Raw genomic sequence first — 21,926 nt, 5'->3', positions numbered from 1 at the left:
GTCTTTACTGCAGTCTATGCAGACTCAGTTAGCTGCGGTTATGCAGGAGTTTCGTGCGGAGAAGGTTGACTCTGCTCTCGTTAGCCTACAACCTGCCACTGTTGTGCCCCCAGCTCACGCTGAGGCTGCCTGCTCCCACACTCCGGCTGCGGAGAGCTCCACCTCCGATGCGCAATCGACCCTGCCAGACGCATGTTAACGTTAGCCGACGTGCGGCTCCCTCCGTTAACATGCGTGAGCTACCGCATCAGCAGTGGGAAGGTGGAGTCAAGCTGCCGTGTTTTGACGCGATGCGTTAGTTTCCGCAACCCACGGCAGTCCCCACCACGCACCACCACTCCGCTTTAGTTGTTGCCTGCTCCCACACTCCGACTGCGGAGAAGGTTGACGATGCACCCGTTTGCCTACAACCTGCCACGGTTGTGCGCCCAGCATGGCTGCCTGCTCCCACACTCTTGTTGTGAGAGCTCCTCCACCCATGCGCAGTCGGCCCTGCCAGACGTATGCTGACTCCCACAGACACACGGAGCACTCCGTTGCCGTGCGTGAGCTACCACAAGCTGCCGTGTTTTGACACGGTGTGTCAGCCTCCGCAACCCACTGTGGTTACCGCCACTCACCCGCAGCAGACTAGTCAGTCAGGAGTTGAGGCTTCCCCACACAGCTTTGGTTGTTGCCAGCTCACAGACTGTCAAGCAGTTACATGACGTTGCCTTCTGGTCTGCTACTAATGCACCAGTGCTGTATGTCCTCACGCACCTGTTGTGGTTGACAGTTCAGTTTTTGACAGTTCACAGACTGTCAAGCAGTTACATAACGTTGCCTTCTGGTCTGCTGCTTTTGCACCAGTGAGACCCTCACTGAGATAACCTAACTTTTCTCGGACATGGTTCCTATAGATGAGAAAGTGCTGTTCTCCCTCCTTCTGATATTCCTTTGAGGACTCTGTCATTTGGAGAGGAGCCTTAAGCTGCTTAGCCTCCTATGGACTTTAATTAAAGCATAACAAGGCTTCCAGGGATGATCAATGGTTCCACTTCAGTCGCTAACCCCGTCTGTTGCCACACCTGCTCCCATAGACCCTAATGGGCTTTGTTGCAAGACATGCAGTCCAAGCTTGTGTCCTTGTTAGAGGATTTTTTACGGAGAAGAACCTTCTAGCCAACAACCTTCCTACCGGTTGGTTGTACGCCCTGTTGACGCTGAGGTATCCTACTCACGTCAGCCAGTTGAGATGGTTCCTCCACCGGTGCGACCCAGTGTGGGTTGCCAGTCGCACGTTGACGTTAAGCGACTCTCGGAGGTGGTTGTGGACGTTCAGTGTGTCACTAGGAAGACGTTCAACAACCAGCAGAGATGACTTGTTGTGACGCAGTGCGGCAACCTCAGCAACCCTGTAGGGGGTTGACTGCACAACCCAGACAGTCTTCACAGTTTCGGGTTGACGCTGTACTTCCTCGCGTCCCCATGGTTGACAGTTCACAGACTGTGCAGCAGTACCATGATCTTGTGTCCGGCTCCGTCACGCATCCACCAGTGCGACCGGATTCAGCGAGTCAGACGTTGCCCACTCCGTTGCCGTTTCCTCATCAGTTTCGAATGAGGAACCCTCTGATGAGGACATTGCTGAACAAGACGATCAACCCCCAGCCCTGCTATCCATCCAGAAGATGCTGAAGAAGGAACACTGCCCTGTCAGGCTGTGGATGAGTCTGGTTAGGACACTGTCATCCGTGGTTCTTTTTGTGTCACTTGGAAGACTACACCTCCGTCCTCTTCTGTATCATCTAGCTTTCACTGGAAAAAGACTAGACGCTAGAAGCGGTCTCGATCCCGGTTTCCGGTAAGTTAAAGTCTGGTCTGACTTGGTGAAAGGACTTTATCAACCTTTGGAAGGGTCTTCCCCTGACTGTTCAGACTCCCAACCACGTTCTCTTCTCGGATGCATCGGACGTAGGCTGGGGTGCGACATTAGGCGGTAGGGAATGCTCGGGATTATGGAACTCGAGTCAAAGGACAATGCATTTCAACTGCAAGAAGCTTCTGGCAGTACGTCTGACCTGGAAAAGCTTCAGGTCTCTCCTTCAAGGCAAAGTGGTGGAGGTGAACACGGTCAACACCCTGCTTTGACGTACATCTCCAAACAAGGAGGGACCTACTCTCTGACATGGTACGAGTTTGCAAGAGACCTCCTCTCCTGTTCAACAGGTCTAGACTTTTCACTAGTAACGAGGTTCATCCAAGGCAACTTGAATGTCATAGCAGATTGTCTCAGTAGGAAGGGACAAATAATTCCAACATATTGGACCCTCCACAAGGATGTATGCAAGAGACTTTGGGCCACCTGGGGCCAGCCAACCATAGATCTCTTCGCAACCTCGATGACCTAGAGGCTCCCAATACTTTGCTCACCTATCCCGGACCCAGCAGTAGTTCATATAGATGCCTTTCTACTAGATTGGTCACATCTAGATCTATATGCATTCCCTCCGTTCTAGATTGTCAACAAGGTACTGCAGAAGTTCGCCTCTCACGAGGGGACAAAGTTGACGCTAGTTGCTTCTCTCTGGCCCGCGAGAGAATAACTCACCGAGGTACTTCGATGGCTAGTAGACGTTCCCAGAACACTTCCCCTAAGGGTGGACCTGCTACGTCTGCCACGCGTAAAGAAGGTACTCCAAGGCCTCCACGCTCTTCGTCTGACTGCCTTCTGAATATCGAAAGACTCTCGAGAACTAGAGATTTTTCGAAGGAGGCAACCAGAGCAATTGCTAGAGCAAGGAGAACATCCACCCTTAGAGTCTACCAATCGAAGTGGGAAATCTTCCGAAACTGGTGCAAGTCAGTATCCGTATCCTCGACCAGTACCTATGTAACTCAAATAGCTGACTTCCTCTTATATCTGAGGAAAGAACGATCTCTTTCAGCTCCCACTATCAAGGGTTACAGAAGCATGTTGGCATCAGTCTTCCGTCACAGAGGCTTAGATCTTTCCAACAATAAAGATCTACAGGACCTCCTTAAGTCTTTTGAGACCACGAAGGAGCGTCGTTTGGTTACACCTGGTTGGAATTTAGACGTGGTTCTAAGATTCCTTATGTCAGACAGGTTCGAACCACTTCAATCAGCCTCCCTGAAAGATCTCACCTTTAAGACTCTTTTCCTGATATGCTTAACCACAGCTAAAAGAGTCAGTGAGATTCATGCCTTCAGCAAGAACATCGGATTCTCATCCGAAACGGCTACATGTTCTACAACTTGGTTTTCTAGCCAAACACGAGCTGCCTTCTCGGCCTTGACCAATATCGTTCGATATTCCAAACTTATCGTATGGTTGGAAATGAACTAGAAGAGTATTATGTCCTGTAAGAGCTCTTAAGTTCTATTTTAAAAACCTTTACGAGGCCCGTCTGAAGCTTTATGGTGTTCAGTTAAGAATCCATCTTTGCCTATGTCAGAGAATTCTTTATCCTATTTTATCAGACTGTTAATACGAGAAGCTCATTCCCTTCTGAATGAGGAAGACCAAGCTTGGCTGAAGGTAAGGACACACGAAGTTAGAGCTGTCACAACTTCCGTGGCCTTTGAACAAAATAGATCTCTGCAAATTATATTCGACGCAACCTATTGGAAAAGCAAATCAGTGTTCGCGTCTTTTATCTTAAGAATGTCCAGTCTCTTTACGAGAACTGCTACACTCTGGGACCATTCGTAGCAACGAGTGCAGTAGTGGTGGGGGCTCCACCACTACAATTCCCTTATTCCAGAACCTTTTTAATCTTTCTCTTGAAATATTTTTGGGTTGTCCGGAAGGCTAAGAAGCCTTTCGCATCCTACTTGATTTAGCGGGTGGTCAAAATCATTTCTTGAGAAGCGCCTAGATTAGAGGTTTTGATGAGGACCTTTAGTATGGGTTGCAACCCTTCATACTTCAGCTCCTAGGAGTCGCTCAGCATCCTATGAGGATCGCGAGGCTCCGTAAGGAAGACGTACTTAAAAAGGCAGAGTAATTGTTCAAGTCGTCTTCCTTACCAGGTACTTATTTATTTTATGTTTGTTATTTTGAATAACTGCTAAAATGAAATACGGGATACTTAGCTTCTTATGTTAACATGTATGCTGGTCTCCACCCACCCCCCTGGGTGTGAATCAACTACATGATCATCGGGTAAGATTAATATTGAAAAATGTTATTTTCCTTAGTAAAATAAATTTTTGAATATACTTACCCGATGATCATGAATTTAAGGACCCTCCCTTCCTCCCCATAGAGACCCAGTGGACCGAGGAGAAAATTGGTTCTTGTTGACAAGAAGTACCTGAGTACCTACTCGACAGATGGCGCTGTTGTTGTACACCCCCACCTGTATAGCGATCGCTGGCGTATCCCGACCGTAGGTTTTTTCTGTCGAGCAACAGAAATTTATTTTACTAAGGAAAATAACATTTTTGTAGTTGTTCAGTAAGTAGCTATTAATTCATGTATGATTGTTTTGTACAGGCTATGATACATACGGTATTTTAATGAGCTAAATAATTTCAAAAGTATTTTAGGTTTTTGTACTGAGAGTTTAGTCATTATGTTGGAAGAATTATCAGAAATAAGTTTACAGATTTATTCATTGTAAGTGCTATTATTGATGTAGTGGTCTATAGAATTGTGGGATGATTTTAGGCCTTTATATTCAGTGGATTTATATTATTGGAATGATTATTTAGATATTAGTTAGATATTTTAGGAATGTAAGTTGTAGATCTCATTTCTGTTAGAGGAGTTTTGTAGATTATATAACCCAAGTATTGAAATATGTCAGCGTAATGGGGAGAAAGAGATATTGATTAATTAGTTACTTAAAAATATTAGTTTAAACAGAGCAATGGTGGCAATATAGTATAGCTTGTAGATATATATTTGTTAGAATTAATGCTCACTAGTATATAAACTAGCCTGAAGACCTTTTGATCTACTGTATATTGAGCAATGTTATTTTAAAGCTTTGTCTAAGTTGAAGGAATTATACCATGAAGGCTAAGAAATTTTTAAGGTTAAGTAAATAAGTTACCTTGATTTATTGATGTCATTAATGAATTTTTAAATTCAGTGTTAAAGATAACTATTTGTTTGTTTGTGAATTATTGGTGAAGCATTTGTTGTAATTTTGCTAGCTTTGTAGTTTTGATTTGTAAGTTTTTTGTTTTTTGTTTAAGATTTTTATTGATTGAGAATTTTTGTTTGTTGGCTGTGTTTGTTTTTTGAAGTAGCTTTTAATGTCTTTTTTTATAAAAGTAATAATTTCACCTAAATGATTTAAATTTGATAGGAATAGTAAGTATAGGAGTTAAGACAAAAAAAAAAATACGGTAACAATTTTCTTGGGGTTTTGTTCCAAATAGCAGTCAATACACAAACATACAGGGTAGTAACTGTTCTCATTTTCTTAATGGAATTTGTAGTACAATATTATTATTATTATTATTATTATTACTATCCAAGCTACAACCCTAGTTGGAAAAGCAAGATGCTACAAGCCCAGGGGCTCCAACAGGGAAAAACAGCCCAGTGAGGAAAGGAAATAAGGAAATAAATAAATGAAGAGAACAAATTAACAATAAATCATTCTAAAAAAAGTAACAACGTCAAAACAGACATGTCAAATATAAACTATTAACAACATCAAAAACAGATATGTCATAAATAAACTATAAAAAGACTCATGTCTGCCTGGTCAACAAAAAAGCATTTGCTCCAACTTTGAACTTTTGAACTTTTGAAGTTCTACTGATTCAACTACCCGATTAGGAAGATCATTCCACAACTTGGTAACAGCTGGAATAAAACTTCTAGAGTACTGCGTAGTATTGAGCCTCATGATGGAGAAGGCCTGGCTATTAGAATTAACTGCCTGCCTAGTATTACGAACAGGATAGAATTGTCCAAATATACTTTGGAGTCTTGGTTACTCAGTAAATTTATGGAGATAATAGAAAGCTTTTCTGGAGGTTAATCAGGAAAGGATTTTATGTGGTAAAATTTAATTAAATCAATACGTAAATCTATTAATAAAGGATTTGTATTCACAGCTATTAATAGTAACAACTTTAATCCTTTGTTCTATTTGTAAAGAAGGTTTATTTACTGCTAATATAATTACTCCAACTACGTGGACTGTCTTGGAATAAGTAATTTTGGTATTGTTATTATAGTAGTTATTATCATCATTCATACCACATAACTGCTTGTCAAAAGGTTTTGTTGGTAAAATAATGAAAAATAATGAAGGATAGAGTTACGGAGCTGGATGACTAAATGAAAAGAAAATATGAAATGAATGAATATAACAATCTAGAAACAAATGCAACTTTGGCTGCTAATCAAATTGCCATAACTTTTCAGTACTACACATATTTCTGGTAGTACCATATACACTAGAACCTTGGTATACGAGTTTAATCCATTCTAGGACCAAGCTTGTAACCCAAAATGCTTGTAAACCAATGCAGTTTTTCCCATAAGGAATAAAGGGAATACACCCGCTGCAGTCCACATGTCCGTAGATACACATATACCCTAATTTCTAAATGTTCTTAATGTTATATAAACAGCAAATTATAGAGAAATGAATACTGTTATGAACCGTCTTAATGGTTCATCAGGTTCTTTTAAAATACTAAAAGAATTGGGACTGGAATGAACCGATGGACTGCAACAACCAAAGGGGTGGGTAAAACAGAAAATACTTAAGTACCTTAACCTAGTTTATTATACAAAAAATATATACAATAATTACAATGAGCACAGGTAATTGGAAGCACAGTGACCCAAATGATCACCACCATAAATTCAGACAACATTCAAAATTACAAATACAGAAAACTTAAAGTTAAAGTAAATGATAAATACAATTATCAGAATTCATCAACAAAACCACAGTAAGCAGCAGTAATGACAAATCAATAAGAGAATCTTCTCATTATCAATAAAATAATAAAGACGAGCCCATACACTTGCTCCTCACTAAATAACAAGAGCTAATACTTGCTCAACACGATACAAAACCATAATTACTGAAGAGCCATACACTGCTCTTCCAACATATCAAATATCCACAAACGATCAATGATCCTCGAGGACGACCATCGAACACTACGGGAACGACCACGACAGTGTCGATGCGACAGCCACTTTGCTGCCACCGAAGATATCTCTTCAAAACTGGTAACTATGGTTTGGTCACCATCTCGACCTCGGGAGCTGGGTTGCTATATCAGGACCATCACCATCAACTAGGTGATACTTCAAAAACTGTTGTTGCTGCTCGTTCTCGACTGCATCACGTGAACCTGTCAATCTGGCTTCCCAAACCTGACTGACTCTTGTCACTCACAATGTGACAAAAGTAAACAAAGACTCCCGCCTTGACAAAGAAAAAGAGGGCAGTTAAAAAATTTAAACTAGGTTGTTTAAAAGTCAAACAACCTAACAAATACAAATTAAAAATGCATAGAAAAAAATAGAAATATTGAGGAGAGTCGTGGCTGTCAGTTTGGAGATGAGAGAGAACTTTGGGTAAATTATCTTTAGTTCTCTCTCCTGAATGGTGTTTACTATCATTAACCAAATCTCTTAATTTATACTTTGTGGACATTTCATCATCTTTATTTTACAATCTTACAATCAGTTTGGACAATGAACTTATCTAGAGAAAATTGTTTTCGCCTTTTCTTTAAAATGGCACGAAAATGAGATAAAGATCACTTGAACACGGCGTGGAGACTGCATGTGTTGGGTGTGGGCACCGCATGACTGATTTCCTGCTAGTCTAGTAAGTACTTGTCCACAGACAAAAATGCGCATAATGAGGGAAATTTTTGCTCGCAGACCGATACAATACTCGTATACCTATTTGAAATTTCATATGCCTGTATTCCAAATTACTTGTAAACAGAATTACAGTACTACAGTACTGAATAGTACTGTATTTTGTTCCCTGGAAAAAGTGCTCCTTTAGGTGGGAAAGTTATATGACAGTTCCCTAAGTACTATACAGTACTACTGTTCTTTATCAGATATTCAGAATTTTGATAGCAATATTTCAAGTGGGGCATCAAGAGATTAGTAAAGTTACAGGTTTTTTATCAATATAAAGATTAAGGTGTAAGATTTTTGGCAAAAATTATAGCCTGCCAATTTAAAAAAAAAGTATTTATGGCTATTTAACGTCTTTTTTTTTTTTTACACTTTGAGAATATCATACATATATCCATATAGAGTATTATAGTCTCTCTGATTTAGCTAGGAGAACAGTTATTATGCTTTATGGTTTTTACTTTTATGTCTGATTTTATGGCTTATTTGGAAAGCTTTTATTTACCATAAAATATCACCGTATTAAGTTATAATTTTCTTTTCCTTCTTAATTTGCTTGAGTGCTAGTTTACTTGCTTTTATGTTATTAATAGATGTATTTGAGAAGTAGTGTAACAAGCAAAACCAGATCTTCACAAGTGTAATATCTCGTTGGATCTTTACTTGCAGCATCCCGAGTTCAACTTTTTGCTGAAGGAACGTGTGTGCGCGTTGGTGATAAAGCTGTTTTCTCCGAACATAAAGTACCGAGCTTCAGTGCCAGCAAGTGTGCAGCAAGCAACTCCTTTAGACAAGCCATATTTCCCCATAGCTATGAGACTTCTCAGGGTTGTCTCTGTATTAATACAGAAGTATTATCCATTACTAGTAAGTACGTTTTTTTTTTATGAAAAACTCAGGAATTTCATCTAATGCTGTTTGTATGTCGGTCATTAAGTAAGCTAATGAAGTAAAGAAATACATTTTTGAATTTTTGTTTATTTACATGTTTTGTAAGGAATAACATCAAGCTGTTACCTTTCCGGTATGGGAAGGAGTAGCAGCTGAAGGCCATGGACTTAGGTTTTTATTATTAAGTTCTCTTTGTTCTGGCTTCAGCAAAGGAGTTGTAAGGAAAAGGATATTTAGAAAAGTGTGTTATTTCCAATTTTTGAGATGGAACTGTAAGGCTTAGTAAAAATACAAAATTCTACTGTTTATTTAAGATATCTCAGATAAAATTCATTAGGTAAATTGTAACATGTTTAAACTGAGGAGTTTTACGTAATGTTTTATATAAAAAAATACACAAAGAATGAAAGGTTAAGTGAAAAGCACATAATTCTGAGGAAACAAAAATTTCTAAATTGATATTGCCTTTAAACTATGACCAGAAGCAAATCCACTCTTAGCATTTTGTTGGTGAAAAGGACTGTCCACACAAAAAATGTAGCAAGAATCTATGTTGGTGAATATTAGCTATCCAAAGTGACCAGATGAAGAGTGGTGCCAAAACATTTCTGTCTTGAATAAAGCTTTAGAACAAATATAAAATTTGTGGTTGGTTATGCATGATGTCCTATTGTCCAACCAATTGTTTGTTATTTAGGATAGAATAATTTTAAATTGGTTTCTCAGCCTTCATCAGCAGAAAGACATCTGTGGAAAATTATAGATTCTTCATTTGTGTGGCATCATTTGAATTCATCAGTATTTTGACAATTAATCACAAGGAAATCTTTAGATGTTTTAAAAGGTATTGCAGACAAAGATTGATAACTTCCACTATGAGATAGTATATGAGCACAATTTTCAAAAGTTAAAGGTTTAATTCTATTTTAAACCATTCCCTTCATAGGAATCATGTTTCATATTGTGTCCATTACTTCAGTTTAGCATACAAGCTCTCACCATTCATATTACATTTTTTCAGGTTACTCAGTGTGAAATCTTCCTATCATTGATGGTGAAATTTTTAGATGGAGATCGACCCATGTGGCAGAGAGGTTTAGCCTTAGAAGTCTTGCACAAGTTAGCCATCCAGCCCAATCTTTTGCAGTCGTTTTGCACTAATTATGATATGAAACCTCATTCAACAAAGATATTTCAGGTATGTTGACATTCTATTATGTATAGTGCTGTAGAGAGATATAAAACTGGATAGTTATTATTTTTCATTGAATGGTATTGTATTAACAATGTGTTATTATTTTAAAGAAAACTTTACCTGTGGTTCACCTTGCTTCCCTAGATGGTGCTCTGTCTTTTCAACATCAATTGTTAAATAATTGAAATACTGTACTGTACTGTAATTCCAACTCTCCCTCATTCATGTTGTTTTCCGCATTGTATATTATAGTTGTGCATGTCAGTTGTGGCCTTATCTGGTAAACAATATCGTCTTTGGCACTCTTTATAATACCTAGCAGTCTTATCAAAATTTGTGATATTACTCCATTGGGTAAATATATTTGTGATAGCTCTAGCCATGCTGATTACCACCTAATTTCCGTAACTCATTTGATTTTTTGAGTGTCTTTCAGCAAAATGTGTAATTATTTTACTGATTCTTCATTATCATCAATATCATTATTAATATTGTTTATTATTATTATTATTATCATTATTATTATTATTATTATTATTATTATCAATAGCCATGCTACAACCCTAATTGGGAAAAGCAGAATGCTATAAACCCTAGGGGTCCAACAAGAAAACATATCAAAATCAGTAACAATGTTAGATAAGTCGTATAAACTAGGAAATGAGATTTTATTTAGCCTGTTGAACATAGAATCACTAAACATGTTTAAACTTTTGAGATATCGCTGATTCAAGTACCAGATTAAGATCATTCCATAGTCTGATCACAGCAGGAAGAAACTAGAATACTGTGTAGACTATAATAGCATTGAAGATTCTTGTGTTGAATACCACACAACCTTGTAACTCCTACATTGGAAATTTGTGATTGTAATAAACTTTTTCCTTCTTCAGGATATAGTTAACAGCATGGGAGCCTTTGTTCAGTCCCTCTTCATCTCTCCTCAATCAAGTATGGCAGCTCAGCTGGCCGGTGGTGGCCAAGGAGGCTCTCAGGGTCAGTCCCCTGCCTTGCTGGCTGGTATGCCTGTAGGTCCTGGTGTCTCTCCACAACCTGCCTTCTTCTACAGGGGTGTTTATTTGCCCCTTTGTGTCAACATCCCTACAGGACAGGCCAAATCACTATAGTAAGTGGACATGTAATTCCTTTTTGGGCTTAGTGTCTGTTGAAATTTACTTTTTTAATTGCAGGTTTAATTTTTTGCTTAGATAATGATAATTTCAAAGGCCATCAATTATTGTATGGTAATTTGTTTTTCTATGCTTATGTAGATTGCATTCTTAAAAAACAGATGAATACTACATATTACCCCAGAAAATCAACCCATATGATGGTTTAGAGTTTTGATAATTGCTCATGAATTCCAAAAGCCAATGACAGGACATTTTGCAGTAGGGAACAGACTGAGAATAAAAAAACACATTAGTGCCAGAACCCTTTCTTATAAGCCAAAGTTTTCACTAATTACTCGTCTTTTACTCCTGGCTGCCTACGTGTTCACTACCATTATGCTGGTTTTACCACAGAAGACAGAACTCTCTGAATACTTTTTTGTTCAACCTAGAATGTGACACCATTTTGTTAGTTCTACCCTGTCCAATATCACTAAATCATACCTGTACTAAACAGAAAGTTGTAATTTTAACTTTAAGCATGAGACAAGATTTATTACTTATCAACATAATCTTAACTTTGGTTTGTATCTTTGCCTACGTAAACCTTTTGTCCTTTGAAATAAAGGTACAGGTATTTTCAGCAAAACTGGAATAGCCATTGCATCATTAACAAGGTAGAGTAGTTGGTTAATGACAGGTGGTACAAAGGCAAACCCTTTCCATCCACCTGTCACAGAATAGCCACTTTTGTCGTGGGTCTCAACAGATACAGACATACTGTCGCTCTGTTCTCTTGACTTTTAGATCTTTTCTTACATTTGTTTGTGATAAGTGTTGGTTTTGTTTTTCGTAGCTCTTTTGCTTGTTAACGGAAGTGCACTGAAAAGTAACCATGTGGTGAAGATAAGAATACAATCCTTTAAAACCCCCATGTGACTGTAAGAAGCACCTCATTTTTGCATTATTGTTCTTGCTTTTCCAATCAGGAAGATGATGAACTCAAAGCTTCACTCGTCTCGCTTTGTGGTAGTTTCTATGCCTTGGGAGAGAGTTACCTGAATGTTGCCCGTACTTGTGTGCCTGATAAGGAAAATGATTCGTCTGACGGGCATGCCAGGCACTGACATTTTCCTGAATAGTGATCCCTGTGTAGTGCACTGTCATTAAGTGTTTCCAGTGCTTCCCATGTGACAAAACCCCAGTGTTGTGGTTTGTCTTGTAGCTTGCTCCTCATAGGGAGTGCAGTTATTATTGGTTGCCCTGATCATGATTACTTTGTGACCATAAGAAAGAATGGCTGGTAAGGGAAAGGAAAGTTCACCTGCTCTCCTCTTCCTCTACCAATCTCTTTTTCCTTCCTCCATTCCCTTCATCAGATTTTTTTTTTTTTTTTTTGAGAAGAGGACAAAGAAGGTAGTTACATGGGAAGTCCTTTTTGGTGCTTATAGCGATTGTTCTCCTTTGGAAAGGAGTGGCAGTACTTGCCTGCTAATTGGTGCCTTCAGGGTCAGTCAAGCCCTGATGTTAGGTCATATGAAGATAGAGCTAATTTAGGTTCTCTACTCCTGTACAAGTTCTTACTCCTATTATTCCTCACATTCTTTCTTCTAAAAGCTCCCCAATTTTTCATGCGACTGTTATGAATGCTATGAGTGTCTCAGCCAATGAGATTAAATAACTTGAGGCCAAGAGCCAACACAAAAGTGTCGGAACCTCTCCATAGTGATTAATATTTGAGAAGAAATGGTAAGGTGTCCGTGGCTCTCTCAAGAACTTCTCAACCTCTGTGACTGTTTATACCATCCTATACAGACCCAGATACAAAAGTTGATGAATAGAGAATAGGCATAGTGATGTGCTTGCTGTATTATTCTTCGTCGTTTACATCTCGTATGTTCAATTGTGCTGAAGCAGGCATTCTGTGTCAAAGAACAAAATTGTCCTATTTGTATTTTAGATCCCCTAAGGATGTCTGTGGGCTTATCAAGAATAGACAAGATATTTGTTTTGATGTGAGACTTTGCATTTATGATTGGTTTGTTATCAATTACGTACAACTTTTTATTTGATTCATCTTCCCTTTTATTGCAAGCCATTAAATGCAAGTTTTATAGAAGGGTAGATTACTACCATAGTCTCTTTTATGGAAAAAAGTAAAATGTGAGATTTCATAATAGGAATCAAGAATAGATGTGTAAGCAAGAATGTACACGAGAATGAAGGTAAAAGAGTTGTCGAACACAAGAACGTAAGTAAGAATAGAAGAATCAGTAGATAAGGAAGCATAATTGGACATGGAAGTGGCAATGGCAAGACAGATGGAAGCACCAGTAGTATGAAAGCTTCCAATCTTGAAGGATAAAAGAAGAAAGTAGACACCATTATTTTACTTAAATTCTTGTAATTAAAAGAATACTGAAGAGGAAACTTTTAGCTCAGCAGGGGATCCTGTCGTGTAAGATTCTCTTGGTAGAAAAGAAGGCACTAAGGTCTGTTTTTCTTTTTGTAAGTTGCTAGAAGTAATGAGGTCTAGGTATCCGGAGTCTTTTCTTTTTCCAGAAGCATCTACTCCAGTTATTTCTTCTCATGAGTACTTTGTGTCAGAATTAACCTGATTTTGGAAAGGCGATGAATATTTTACAAATGTTTGGCGTTTACTCATATATTAAGACGCAAAGGGAAACATTATGAGATTGGAGAAGGACCGAGTTGTGCGACTGTTTCCACAATCACGGCCTTCTCCAGTTTAGTGGATCACTTTAGGAGATGATGATGTTAAGTTGGCCTGCATCTAAGGGGGACCCCGGGTACATTGGCAGCCTGTACGAGGTGCGATATCGCTGGATTATTTGATGCAAAGCAGGATTCCTGTGTTTGATCAAGCACAGACAAATAGACAGGATGATAATGAGATGACAGCAGCAGATGGTGGCCAGGAGGGGGTTCGAGGCAGAAGTCAAGGGCCGCCGCAAAGAGGGTTTCACCATGTCCTTCTCGGTCTTGTAAAAAAGTTTTTTTTTTTTTTTCTTGTAAGAGAAGTCCTCATGGGATGATGTCCAATCAGGGAGTAGCTTAGGAGAAAGTCTCTTCATTTGAAGTGTTTTAGAGGCAACCAGTGACATATGTTCTAGCATATCAGTTGTATTGTAAACCAGACATCTCGCCATTCGTAAACTGCACCCCAGGAGTTACAGCTCTCTATTTTGCTGATCTGAAAGAAATGGTAGACCCTTCAGCCTAAGCTAGGATAGTCAAAACATTTGAGTTTCTTTTTGTAATGACAAGATGTTATTGGAAAGCACTGGCAAGACTAGATTATTAAACAAATTTAATCTTGAAGGAAAGATATCTGTATTGTCAGCTATTTGTTAGAAAGTAGCTCTGGTTCAGAAGACTTCATTAGTGTAACGAAAAATTGGAAATCTGTTTGATCCAAAATTTAACCTGACCATTTCTTTAGACCTTTAGTTAATGTTATGACACAGGCAAGCAAACCTCAAAGTCCGTAACACCAACACTGGTTCTTTCAAGAGAGTATGTCTCCCTTGCAGAAGCCTTTTTAGAAACTTGCGACAAAGGTTCAAAGTCGTCAAAGTTCCAGTGACATATTCTTGGTTGAGAAAGTATCAGAAGGAAGGAGACTGGGCCTCAATGATTTCAATTTGAGCAATTTTGTGTTTAAAGGTTAAAGATTTAAAGGCCGCTCATGAATGTCAGAGGCAAGGGATAGTGACATTACCATATCAAGCAGGACAATGCCCTAGAGACTGACCATATATCATATGATCAGCACCCAAACCCCCTCTCCACCCAAGCCCACTCTCCACCCAAGCTAGGACCAGGGAGGGCCAGGCAATGGCTGCAGATGACTCAACAGATAGACCTATTGGCTCCCCCAAACCCCCCAACCTCAGCTCACAAGGATGGAATCAAACCAATAATTTCTTTCACCCATTCAAGCAGTTTACTTGACATTCAGCTTATTCCCATTTCTATATGGGGTCAGCCTTTTGAATGAGCCTTTTCCATGTATTTATCTTGTGCCTCTGGTTCATTAATTCCCTCCTCTCTCAAGCCCTCCCCTACACAGTCCCTCCATCTCCTTGGTATTCCCCTTCTTCTACTGTTATCTTACATTTCCTTAGTATGCCTCCCCACATGATCCTCCTCCCTACTCAGTAAATGTCCATACCATCTCAGTCTTCCATCCTGTACTTTCATTGATATTTCCAAAACCTTTGATGACCTTTTATATAGTCATTCCTAATTCTATCCCTTCTTATCACTCCAGACATCCACCTAAGTATTCTGATATCTGCTACATCCATCCTTTTCTCATCAGTTTTCCTTAGGCTAGCTGTCTCGGTACCATAGAGCATTGCTGTTCTTACAACCATCTTGTGGAATTTTCCTTTAAGGCTTAGTGGCACTCTCTTGTCATAAAAGACTACAGAGGCAGCTCTCCAGTTATTCCAGCCTGCCTATATACGGTGTTTTACTTTTCCCATACTTCTCTAGAGAACCCACATGGCCCAGTAAGCTAATCCACTTCCTGGCTGGTAGTCGCTCTGAATACCAAAATCATGCAGAATGCTTACAAAATTCAGTAAATGCTTCTTGGATGTAAAAGTATTGAAAAGAATCAAATATATTCCCATTCCCAGGTACTGGGTAACTGGAAAATCATCATATTAGATTTCTCGAAGTTGAGAATATTACCGAACTTTTGTGTCAACATGAATGTCTTGGCCTTCATGCACCATTTGAGCATTCATGCTAAAATTAGCCAGTTCTCCAAATACAGCATAATTCAAAATCCTCTCAAATACTCCCACTTCCCTACGGTGGCTTTCATCCTGGTAAATACTTGGGATGCTGTGCTCAGTCCAAAGCATAAACCTCACAACTGTAATGTCTTTCCTAGAAGCATGAATCTCAAAGTAATTTCATGAGTCTAGATGAAATGGAATGTGGAAATATGCTTCTTGAAGTTTTATTGTAAACATCCAGTATCTTGTTTGGATTTGATTCTTTTCAGTTCCTCTCAGTCCTAGGTCTTAAGGATGAAAGGAGCTATTCTGTGACAGTTGAATGGGCAGAGCATCCCACTCATACCACCTGTCATTAATCAACTAATGTACCATGTTAACAGTTCAATAGCTGCTCCAGCTTTGCTGAAGATATTTCCCTATTTTAAAGGACTTAGGTTGTTGTACAGTATAACTGGGAAAAGGCCAATTGCTCTAAGAAAATTAAAGTCTGTAGAATTAGAAGGTAAATTATCCATTCCAGATTATATGTCGTATGCAAGTAATCAAAGTAGGAATAATTTTTGGCCTTTTTTATATTCAATCTTACTTTGAATAATAGATAAAAGAAAGTTTTTAATACAGAAGGGGTTGGTCATCTTATGCACATTTTATTTTTGGAAATTTCTAACTACTATATAAAACCCAATGTAATTTTTGTAGCTTGGAGATGCTGGATAAGTTGGAGCCTCCCACCATCCCAGAAGGATATGGAGTAAGTGTAGCATACTATTGTCTCCTTGATATTGTCCGCTCAATTCACCTAGTTATGATGGGTCCTCATGCGACTAATGAAGGTATAGGAGGTAAGATAATTGTTTGTAAGCATATATAACGTATTGTTTTATATATTGTTATGTAATCTTTTAAATCAGACATATACGAGTTAAAAATTTTAATTTATTGCTGAATATTGTTGTGAATACCTTTCAACATTACAATTATTGCAGGTGCAAGTGAACATTACAAACCTAACGAAGAAGATCGTAAAATTCATGAGCAGCTTGTGAATTCTGCGTGGTGTGGCCTTCTTGCTGCTCTTACAGTTTTACTTGAAGCTTGCACAGATGAGGCTTCGACAGAAAATGTCCTGAAGGCAATACAGGTAGGTCATGTTCACCTGTCATTTGCTTTTGTATTACCATTAAACAATTATGTAGATTGAATAAAATTATTTTTCCAACATTTCAACCAACATTTTTCAATATTAAACTTACCCGATAATCATGTAGCTGTCAACTCCGTTGCCCGACAGAATTCTACGGGAGGGACACGCCAGCTATCACTATACTAGAAGGGGGTGTACTCACAAGCGCCACCTGTGGCCAGGTACTACAGTACTTGTTGTTGACGCCACCTCACTTTTTCCTCTGTCGTGCTTCCGGCAAGACGTTCTTGGATACGCTTATGATTTTGGAGTATTGTTCACGGTTTGGTGAAGTATTTCTCTAAAATTTGCAGCTATTCGCTATACTGGAAACTTCTATATTAGCTTAGTTAGCTTTTGGAATTAAATTGATTAAATATGGTGACGAAGAGAGTATGAACTCTCTTTCACCTTTTAATGGCCGACCCTTCCCTTAGACGGAAGTGTTGGTGTCTAAGAGAGTATAGACTCTCTTTCTTAATTTTGCTTAACAAAAGTTATAGATTTATTTTATATCTCTCCGCCTTTTATAGGCCTCTTCGATTAACTTCCTTTTATTATAAAATTATTAAAATTAATTTTTATATTTGTTTATATTCGACCTTTCCTAATAGTAGGCGGTCTTTTCTTGTACCGAAGTTAATTAACATTGAGCCCGTCATTTCGGTTTTACCTGTTAACATATTATGCTATTTTAATGTTTTTGAAAGAATTTCTTTGATAGTCTCGTACTGTTTTCAAAGTTGAACTAACGTTTTGTTTTGTCTCTGCAGTTGTTGACGTTTCAGAACGTTCAACTTGCGCTCTATCGTTACGATAGAGAGAGAATCTTCACGGTGTCACGTTGCAGTAAGAGTAACCGTGTCTAGCCTTTTGTTCATTCTTTCTTAACTTAATGGTTTTAATTCTACAAAGGAACTTTTCATTTTGGGAAATATTTTCCTTTAACAATAATATGTTTTAACGATATATATGATTGGGCTCTTCTCTCAGGTTCTAAGTCAAGAGAGAGAGAGAGAGAGAGAGAGAGAGAGAGAGAGAGAGAGAGAGAGAGATAGAGACGGAGGGAGAAAGAGGAGGATAAACGTTTCGTTCAAGCGAGTAACGTTGTTATCGTTTTTACTCTTCTCCCTAGTCTCTTTAGGGGAAGAAGGTAAACGTTTCTAGAGTTTTTTCTTGTTCTCAAGCTTTATGCGGTGAGAGAATTTAAACGTAGTTTATTTGATCTAGTGTTTAGTCTCTTTCCAGCCACTGAATTATTTATCTTTCATTAGATTTTTCTGTTACATTGTAATTCTGTTTTCGCAATTACTAACTTTTGAGAAAGGATAGAATTGCGTGTTTCAGGTACAAACCACTTAAAGTTTTGAGTTCAGTGAAATAAGTGCAAACAGAAAATCAAAAGTGATAAGTGATTAGCGCAAAGTGTCAGTGTTGTGCGTGAGGGTACTTCTGTGCGTGTCAGTCGTCCTCCCAGTCCGGGACCTCTTGCAAGCTCCCAAGCCCAGGGGAGAAGCAATGTCGAAGGGCAAAAGGGTTCGGCAGGCCTTGATCGGCGCACAGAAGTATCCTCGGTGGTTGCGGGCGTGTCTTCCAGAGACCGTCACTCCCACCTGCAGACGATTGAGCCCGTCTTTTACTCGTCCGCTGATCAATTGTCAGGGAAGAAACGCTGGACTCAGGTCTCTAGACCACTCAAACGCAGAGTCCAGTCCGCGAGTGCTCAACCGGGCTGCAGTCATTGGCTCAGCTCTGACTCGCCGCAGTCATCTGTCGACTGCACTCCGCCCAAGAGGAGTAAGGTTCTGCCGCAACAGATCTCTGCTGTTAAGGCTTTGCCTCAGCAGACCTTAGTGTCTGCCGACCCCAAGTTGGCTCTACTGCAGTCCATGCAGTCACAACTTTCAGTATTGATGCGTGAGTGTCGGGCTGAGAAGGTTGCGCCTCCGCCTCCGCCTGCACTCGCTCCGCCTGCGCTCGCTCCGCCTGACCGCAGTACCGCCTGCCAGGCGTACGATGTTGAGCCACGTTCTGAGTTTACTGTTCCCAGTGGTGTACAGCTCCCTCCGCCTTCCTTAAGGCAACCTCAGCAATGGGATCAGGAGGCTTATACCTCTCTTCCTCCGCTTCCACTTGCTGCTCCACCATTGATGCAACACTCGGTTGAGGTACAACAACCTCTCCCATCCATGAGTCAGTCTCCTCAGCTCTCGCTGCAGCGAGCTCAACCCTCCTCAAGGCAAGCTCCACAACACCTTAGCCTTGCGCCTCAGGAGCCTCAACTCGCGAGACATTTACTACGTTCTGCGCAGCCTCTACCTCATCGCTCTCCGCTTGCTACTCCGCTTCCGCCAACCACTCAGCAAGCGCAACCCTTGAGTTCAGTCACTCATGCTATGAGTCAGCCACCTCAACGCATGCATCTGCCACTTTCTCCTCAACTTGAGAAATTACAAATGACAATAATAACACCTCATTACTTTCATAACTTGCATTTGTAATCATATACATGTATGCCTACACAAACATTATGATAATGGAGGTTATTTGTCTTACTTATATAAAAATATATATGTATTCCTTGCAATATATTTTTAACAATATCGCAAAATATGGCAAAAATATCTTCAAAACAAAAATGAATCATGAGTTATGAATGTAAGGTAAATATTATGTTGATATTAAAACCCCATGCAAGCATGCATGAAGCACTCTAGCACTGGTCATGGAATTTCTGAGAAATGTTAAACGCCATGCAACACGCTCTGTTTACCTTACAGCATGCTCTACATACAGCATGCTCTGCATACAGCATGCTCTGCATACAGCATGCTCTGCATACAGCATGCTCTGCATACAACATGCTCTGCATACAGCATACTCTGCATTCAGCATGCTCTGCATACAACATGCTCTACATACAGCATGCTCTGCATACAGCATGCTCTGCATACAACATGCTCTGCATACAGCATGCTCTGCATTCAGCATGCTCTGCATACAACATGCTCTGCATACAGCATGCTCTGCATTCAGCATACTCTGCATACAACATGCTCTACATACAGCATGCTCTGCATACAGCATGCTCTGCATACAACATGCTCTGCATACCTTACCGCATGCTTCTCAGTCATACATCTTTGGTTGTTGCCAACTCACTAGACTGTCAAGCAGTTTCATAACGTTGCCTTCTAGTCTGCTGCTTTTGCACCATTGAAACCCTCACTGAGAGAACTTAACTTTTCTCGGATATGGTCCCTGTAGATGAGAAAGTGCTTTTCTCCCTCCTTCTGATATTCCCTTGAGGACTCTGTCATTTGGAGAGGAGCCTTTAGCTGCGTAGCCTCCTATGGACTTTTATTTAAGCATAACATGCTTCCAGGGAAGGTAATGGTTCCACTTCAGTCACTAACCCCGTCTGTTACCACACCTGCTCCCATAGACCTTGAGCTGTGTTGCAAGACATGCAGTCCAAGCTTAGTCCTTGTTAAAGGATTTTTTGTTTACGGAGTCAGTGTGTCACTGGGAAGACGTTCAACAACCAACAGAAGTGACTTGTTGTGACGCAGTGCGGCAACCTCAGCAACCCGATAAGGAGTTGTCTGTACGACCCAGACAGTCTAGACAGCTTCGGGTTGTCACTGTACTTCCTCGCTTCCCCATGGTTGACAGTTCACAGACTGTGCAGCAGTACCATGATCTTGTGTCCGGCTCCGTCAGACGACTGGCTTTTAAGAGCTCCCACAAGTCGTCGCTGTCTGGAGATTCTCAGATGGACTATGGATCTGACCAAGGAACTGGGCCTCCTGGTCAATTTTGAGGAGTCTCAGCTCATCCCATCCCAGACCATTGTCTCCCTGGGTATGGATCTTCAGAGTCGAGCTTTTCAGGCTTTTCCGTCGGCCCCAAGGATCTTCCAAGCCCTAGAATGCATCCAGAGCATGCTGAGAAGGAACCGATGCTCAGTCAGGTAGTGGATGAGTCTAACAGGGACACTTTCATCGCTGGCCCTGTTCATCGTGTTAGGGAGAATCCACCTCCCCCCCTTCAGTATCATCTAGCTGCTCACTGGATAAAGGACATGACGCTAGAGACGGTCTCAGTTCCTGTTTCCGAAGAGAGGAGGTCTTCTCTCGCGTGGTGTAAGAACAGCTTTCTTCTCAAGGAAGTCTACCTTTGGCTGTTCAGAAACCCGACCGCCGTCTCCTCTCGGACACATCAGACACGGGCTGGGGTGCGACTTTGGACGGACAGGAATGATCGAGAACATGGAATCAGGAGCAAAGGACACTTCACATCAATTGCAGGAGTTGTTGGCGGTTCTTCTGGCCTTGATAAACTTCAAGTCCCTCCAGCTTAACAAAGTGGTGGAGGTGGACTCTGACAACACCACAGCCCTGGCTTACATCTTCAAGCAGGGAGGGACTCTTTCGTGAAGTTGTTCTAGATCGCAAGGGACCTCCTCATCTGGTCTAAAGATCGAAAGCTCACGCTGGTAACGAGGTTCATTCAGGGCGGTATGAATGTCATGGCAGATCACCTCAGCCGGAAGGGTCAGGTCATCCCCACAGAGTGGACCCTTCTCAAGAATGTTTGCAGCAGACTTTGGGCCCTGTGGGATCAGCCAACCATAGATCTGTTCGCTACCTCGATAACCTAGAGACTCCTGTTGTATTGTTCTCCGATTCCAGACCCAGCAGCAGTTCACGTGGATGCTTTTCTGCTGGATTGGTTCCATCTCGACCTGTATGCATTCCCGCCGTTCAAGATTGTCAACAGGGTACTTCAGAAGTTCTCCTCTCGCAAAGGGACACGGCTGACGTTGGTTGGCGCCGCTCTGGCCCGCGAGAGAATGGTTCTTAGAGGTACTGCAATGGCTGGTCGACATTCCCAGGACTCT

General features: G+C 40.5%; 1 protein-coding gene across 3 annotated transcripts in view; it reads left to right on the top strand.

Moving 5' to 3' along the window:
- mon2 (Mon2 homolog, regulator of endosome-to-Golgi trafficking) overlaps positions 1-21,926 on the top strand; it is a 185,045-nt gene that overhangs the window by 81,448 nt on the left and 81,671 nt on the right. For all 3 annotated transcript variants that reach the window (XM_068345406.1, XM_068345405.1, XM_068345407.1), the window contains 5 exons: positions 8,537-8,734; positions 9,780-9,956; positions 10,847-11,079; positions 16,540-16,682; positions 16,827-16,981. In XM_068345406.1, the coding sequence (XP_068201507.1) occupies positions 8,537-8,734; positions 9,780-9,956; positions 10,847-11,079; positions 16,540-16,682; positions 16,827-16,981 (906 nt within the window). The remainder of the gene's footprint in view (positions 1-8,536; positions 8,735-9,779; positions 9,957-10,846; positions 11,080-16,539; positions 16,683-16,826; positions 16,982-21,926) is intronic.

The sequence above is a fragment of the Palaemon carinicauda genome, chromosome 21 (genome assembly GCF_036898095.1).
Source record: "Palaemon carinicauda isolate YSFRI2023 chromosome 21, ASM3689809v2, whole genome shotgun sequence".
NCBI classification, from domain to species: Eukaryota; Metazoa; Arthropoda; class Malacostraca; order Decapoda; family Palaemonidae; genus Palaemon; species Palaemon carinicauda.
Note: the sequence above shows the minus strand (reverse complement) of the source record. Positions and strands in the feature narration are given on the sequence as shown.